This window comes from Cupressus sempervirens, chromosome 5 (assembly GCF_028749045.1).
Source record: "Cupressus sempervirens isolate cs-2001-9-10 chromosome 5, ASM2874904v1, whole genome shotgun sequence".
NCBI lineage: Eukaryota > Viridiplantae > Streptophyta > Pinopsida > Cupressales > Cupressaceae > Cupressus > Cupressus sempervirens.
In genome coordinates this window covers 587592109-587599050 of record NC_143122.1, presented here as the reverse complement: position 1 = coordinate 587599050, position 6942 = coordinate 587592109, and the positions used below count along the sequence as shown (strand labels likewise).

Here is a 6942-nt window from a genome sequence, read left to right as displayed (position 1 = left end):
AGGTAGAACAAATAATGTTCCAAGGAGGCATGGCATCTGTTTGACAGGATTCCTTCCCAATGCGTGTGATCTATTTGGTTCATTCCTTGCATCCTCTCTCCAACCAACGTACTCCTTCAATGATATATTTGGAAATGATAGAATCCATGTTGTGACACGACATAGGGGATAAGAGTCCAGGAAGGAAGGAGACAAATCAATTATCGTGCTTCATAATGGACGTGCATATGCAGGGGCATGTTCAAGAAAGTGCAAGCCGCCGATGTAGAAAGTGATCATTTGAAACAGTAAATCATTGCCAAGTAACAACTCAAGCCCCTGATATGAGATCATTACGAAGTTGATATGCATCGTAAGTTTTTGTGAATAGAGCATAGGAACCACCAAGCAATAGGTACGGGTGTATGATACAGATATGTGAACCTGCTGGCTACAAAGTGTTCGACGGAATACTCCAACTTCAAACTGCAACATTGATGGTCCTGATCATCACATACAAGCTCACCATCCATCCAAGTCTTCCAGCTCGCAACCAGAGGAGATGAATACTGTCAAGGTACGTGATCTGTTTCATTATCTTCTCTTCACCCTCCAACCTGCGAGCCAAGTGGGAATTAAAAATCGCACATTTTTGTTTTAATATCATTTGGTGAGATCACCCGAAAGCATGGATGTGCTTATAAGATGAGCATGGAAAAATTAGGAAACATAGGTAACAAAGGAGCTGTTTGACATAATACGCGTGGCACAACATCAGAACCGTCAAGAAATATGATGGAGGCATAAGGAAATGACAATGCAAATTGTGTACTCAAGCAAGGTTAATGCACCAATCACCACCTTTGTTCCATATCGTGGCATACCATTCTCGCAAAGTCTGTGGGAACCTTATTAGTTCACCGATAATAAGAGCTTGATAGAGAATGCTCATCTCTGTATACCTGCACATAGATAGAGAATGAAGTAATATGCATGACACCAGGAGACTCGCAGAAGAACAAAATGGCCACAGTGGTACGCAATTTAGAAGAAATCATGGGTGTGATCTTATGAGTCAAAGAAGAACATGGAGCCAGCAATTATGGTTATGTCATTTTGAACATCTTTATGTCCCCTAAATGTGAGAAGCAGTAAAATGAGAAATGGTTTTTCTAGATTTGTGCCAAAAGAAGCATTATGACTATTTATGAAAGTGTCCCTCAAAAAACACTCGACACATGACAGATGCTGCCGTTAGTCAAAGCTAGCATGCTAATTGTGAGACAAAACTACTTATATTCTGCGATACAATTATATCGGGAAAAGGAGGTTGGTGATACCTTTTGTAGATGATCTTTGTCATTTTACACAAGTTCAAAAGTAGCGAATCGAAAACATATTATGACTTTCAAATTGGTTAAGTGATGGCAAAATGTCCATACAATTTATAAATTGGTTGTAGAAAGTGCATAATTCTGAAGGCATTTGAAGAAATTGGAGGAAAGATCAACTAGTCGATCATGAAATATAAATATCAAAGGCTTGATTATGCTTATTCTCTCATATGATGTACATAGATGAAGTTCAACATGGTGTATCATATCAGAGAGACCATTGAAGATGCTAGTTTTGAAGCCATTTTAATTGAATTTGATGGTGGTGGTCTGTGACCATGTCATGCAACCCTCGATAGAGTATAAGAGGAATGATATAACAAGGCAAATATTTGACATAATTTCAGTGAGAGGTGTTTGACAAACATAAAATTGGCATGTGTCCATTATTCATCTAATGATTGTGGGATATATATAATTTTCGCGAGATACACTTCAAATGGAGAAATAGAGGTCACAACCTACTAAATGAAATTTTGAGAAGCAAATGACGTAAACAAAGTTAGGATGTTGTGCTTCAACTTTGTAAAAGGTTGGCATTGGTTGTGAAATGCACTCCCAATGTCCAAATCCTAACTTTTTAGGTAGTTGTGAACCCGAAAAGTCGGTTATGCTAGAATAAATTATAAGTTCATGAAAAATACATGTACTGGGGGACTTTATGGAATTTGGAATAGGGGAACACTTATGTTTTCAACGATAAGACAATTTTTGGAAAGTACATACAAAGATTATCTTTGGAATCAAAGGTTTTTCTTATGTTCTTGGTGCAAGGAAATAAATTAATGTGCATTTTGTATTCTCTTTTCTTCAAAGCCTGAACTATTTGGGTGTTGATTCTAGTTGTAATTAATGTTTTCATAGTATGGTGTAGATGTTAATGAACCATGGAATCATCACTGAGCTAATGCTAGCCTTCAAGCGTAGTTCCTGATTGCTCTTATTAGTGGTTTAGTGTTAGTTCAAGAAAGCTATGAAGTCATTTGGTGCATTCGTCATTAGTAGCTTTCTCTTTAACCTTTTAAGTTTGAATATATTTTTATTGAAAAATCAAATACACCCATCACACAAGGGAGCTGCTCCTCTCAAACATAGAGGAAGGTTGTAATCTGATAGTGATCGCTTGCAATCTCTCCAATTGTGGCATAGTGACAATTGTTCAGAGGGGGAATAGGGTCATTTAACAACACAAATAGAAGTCGTAAGAACTTATTTAAAAATACTTTTATGAGACGAGACTCTCAAGGAATATACTTACCACATTGGAAACTTGGGCCCTTCTCAATTTTATTATTTTGATTTTACATTTTTTTAATACACACCTTTCCAAGTATATTCAACTTACCACATCATTTTTACATTCATTAATAAAATTAATAATTACACACACACACACACACACACACACACACACACACGTGTAAATGGACACATTCATGTGTATACATGTATGCATATACATGTACATCCATACTGCATACTTATTTATATAATTTAGAAGCGTGAATAAAGAAATATACAAATAACATCCTCAAGAAGTTGAGTCACGAGCCATAAGAAACATAAAACCAAACCTAAAATCAAAGTAAAAGGCCAAATAAGTAAGACAAATGAATCCACATACTAGCATCAAAACAACTTTTACACCACAAATTTAAGACCATAAGGGTTTCCTTGTGTGAATGTTAGAACTATCTCTGAATCAATAATTTGTTTTGAGGATTTCAAGGCCCACTTAGACTAATGTAGCCAATTGAAGTCGATGCTCGATATCTCCATGTCCTTGTGTCACCTAGCAACAAAAGAAACACACATACATATTTACAAATAATAATAGATAAGGAAGGATGAGTGTGACAAAATGTAGATCTACTATAGGAGTTGTTATCTCCAACTGATAATGTAACTGAGAATGCTATTATTTTAGGTAAAAGAGTATGATCTAAGCTAATATTCTTGTACTCATTAAAGTAACAAAAATCAAGATAATAGTTTGAAGTAAAAATATTGTAAGTTTCAATAGAGATGTTGAATGTGGTTACTGATTTATTACTATGAAAGTTTAGGAAGTTTGAATTGGTACTAAATTATTCGAAAGGAATGTAGGATAACTACATAGAATTGATTCACTCCCCCTCTCAATTATCTAACAATTATTATCAAAGATAAGTGGTTGAAGGAAAAATTTGAAGGAACTTGAGCTAAAGATCTGAAGATGTATAGGAGAGAGGTACCAAAGCTAAACAAGGAGAACTTGTCCTTGTGGTAAAAGAAAATGAGGATACATGTATCTGATATTGGAGACAATAATCTACACTGGATAGAAAATTCATATCTTTCTCCTACCCATCCTATGATTGTGGAAGAGATGACACATAAGAAAGAGCATAATAGTTTGATGATTGAAATTGAATCTATTCTGAATGATGCCAAGTTTGATAATATCAAGAACTATACTAATGTGCAAAAGAGATGTGGGAAAAAGTTTGCACTTGTACATGGTGGTGAGGAGAATGTCCTAAAAGCTAGAGCTAGAGATTGGATGGTCTATAAGAAAAAGTGAAGCCATAAGCATCTTGTAGGAAATTGAGTAGTCCTAGTTTCCTGCCAGTTCCATGTCTACTACTTGTTGATTTCATTTCTTTGTTTTCAAGGAATCCTTTTGTAACAAATTTGGAGAACTTGGATGAAATAACATTTTAAGCCCACAAATGATAAAAGAAGAATTTTAAGCGATAGTTCCTAGGTTTAACTAGTTCTTAGGATTTTGGCACTAATTTCTATTAGTGATTATGAAGTAGATCTTATAAAAGTAGTCTACTTTGAAAATACTTAAATTCATATATTAGAATCTATCGCCCCTAGAGTCTCAACAATGGATATGAGAAACTCTATGATCAAGCGCCATCCTTGGAACACTAAATGATGGTTTGATTTATCAAATTTAGAACTATCACTCATGGCTCATCTCAATAGATGAATCTCTATTCTAAGGGCTTGGAGACAGGAGCTTGTCACCTAACTTCTTGAAGACATTTATAATTATATTCATGATTTCAATTCTAACTATGTATGTATCGTGATGAAAGGTTGTAAACAAAAATGATAGATTGGTCCGTTACTAGTTGTATTTCGACCATATGTTATTATTATTTATGATGCAAACATTCATGTTTCAACATTGGTCAACATTACTTTGGCATATATTGTTTTGACATGTGGTAAAATTGACCACTTGTGTTTATTCAATACATTATATTATATATTTTTCAAAAAAATCATTGCTTATATTAAAAAATGAATTCTTTATAGATTTCCATACAATCAACACAACATTTGGTTACAAAAATAAAACTATTTCCCTTATTGTCACATTTAAGAAATGGTACAACATATTGTACTATGAACATACACATTGTACCTTTAGATGCAAGTGCTAGTCTATCCTATCTTATATACACTTGTCTTTATTAGCTATTTCTTGTTCTAATTATCTCCAGTTATTTCTTGTTATAATTATCTCCGATCATTTATTTCTATCCTCATATATCTCCTCTCTGTTCCAGATAAACTCCGGAGATGACTGATTGGATCGTGCATCGTGCAAAGAAGAGTCGAGAAATATTAAAATTCAAGTCCAATATACTAAACATCCGCGGTTGTTTTGTTTCTACAAGAGGTTTGTTACGGCATATTGAAACTGACGTTCTGGACAACAATAACAAAAGCATATGCTGAAAAAATACTTGACGTGGTTGCGCCAAAATTGCCTAATTAATTACGTTGAATTGTTTACGGTATTTTTATTTGAATTTTTAGTCTACAACACATCAACCATTTGTTTGGGGTTAAATAGCAGCTATGAATCACATAAGATAAAGATGACTTCGAGGTGGCTTGATTCAGTTGTGTTCTTTATGCCATTCTGTTTGATTATACATTTGCTTTGGACATATAAATTAATTTGGATTTCTACAATTTAATTCACATCTATGTAATAACTTCCACATGCACCTTGAATTTCAGATAATATATTATAATTGAATTCATATATATTCATATATCTATACCTATTCTAATGTAATTAACAAAATATATTTAGTACAATGTCCTGAAATTGTAAGAATTGGAAACATTTATCAACTCTTCACCTTTTCCATGATAAACTTACCCGTATTTACATCTAATCCTATATACTGATTTTTTTTTTTTTTCCCCATTTCCTAACAGTCACATTCACACATTTATTTCCCTCCTCACATGCACACCTATGTAATCCACATAATTCCGCTGGCAACAAACCTATTGTGCACCACACAAAAATGAGGTTTGAACTACATAAAATCAAATCCAATTGACCAAAGAATTGGATTTTCTTTTCATTTGGAGAAAACACGCATCGCACGGCATATTAAAAGCGAAGTTCCCGAGTATATGCTGAAGAAATGCCCGACCCCAAAAAAATGGTTGACCCGGGATTGCAATCAGTTATAAGTTGATTAATTACCTTTAATAGTTCATCGTTTTTTCATTTGACTCGAACTCTACAGTTAATCCACCTCTTTGTTCGGCTATAAAAAGCAGCGTCAGATTAGATATAGTCAAGGAAAAGAGTATCTCTTAGACAAGATGAATACTTGGTTCATGTGGCTCGTTTTGTTTGCATGTTTCCTGCAACTGTGCGCAGGGCAGGACTTGCGAACGCAGTTTCTTAACCCTCAGAACGATGCGAGGTCTCAAGTAGGAGTTGGGTCTCTCGTGTGGAATGATACTGTCGCTGCTTATGCGAAGAACTACGCTAATCAACGCAAGGGGGACTGTGCTCTTCAACACTCTGGCGGGCCGTATGGAGAAAACATTTTTGAGGGATCGGGTGCCGAATTCACTCCTGCTGACGCAGTGAAGTCATGGGTTAGTGAAAAGCAATATTATGATTATAATTCGAATACGTGTGCTCAAGGGAAACAGTGCGGACACTATACTCAGGTAATGTGGAAGAATTCGCAGAAGCTCGGGTGTGCTCGTGTTCAATGTAATAATGGCGCTATTTTTATCACCTGCAATTACGACCCGCCTGGGAATTACAAAGGGAAGAAGCCCTACTGATTCCATGTCTACACATTTCTCTCCATCAGTATTGCTTTATATATAACTAGTAATATTGATCTCTTTGATAAGATGGTCACTGAATAAATTAAAGCACTTACCCTTGTTCGGATTTAGTCTGGCTTACAGCAGTAGAGCCAGTAGAGCCGGTATGTTTTTCTCAGATTATCATAAGCATTATCTATGTTCTCTATCTTTTTATGATTTTAGGTCTGGTACGTACTTATGACTATTGGATGTCTTATTTCTTATTTAATCATTATTAAAGTTTTAAGTTATACAATGATTAATATTAAAAAACAAATCTGGTACTGAAGAGAAGTGAAAAATGTAAGCTGTATATTATGTTCTGATTTAATGAAGTGGAAGGGCCTGAATCGATAACAATTAAAGTCAACAGAGAACCCAGTCTTCAAATAAGTTTATAGAAATTTCAGATAAATATTTTAAATTAATCTGTTTA

The 6942-nt window shown here is 34.7% G+C and overlaps 1 protein-coding gene across 1 annotated transcript; it reads left to right on the top strand.

Annotated features, from left to right (window-relative positions):
• The first annotated feature begins 5999 nt into the window (after positions 1-5999).
• On the top strand, positions 6000-6648 carry LOC149557294 (pathogenesis-related protein 1A-like). The gene has a single exon (XM_089785961.1). The coding sequence runs from the start codon at positions 6003-6005 to the stop codon at positions 6477-6479; it is 477 nt and encodes a 158-aa protein (XP_089642087.1). The 5' UTR covers positions 6000-6002; the 3' UTR covers positions 6480-6648.
• Positions 6649-6942: the final 294 nt, after the last annotated feature.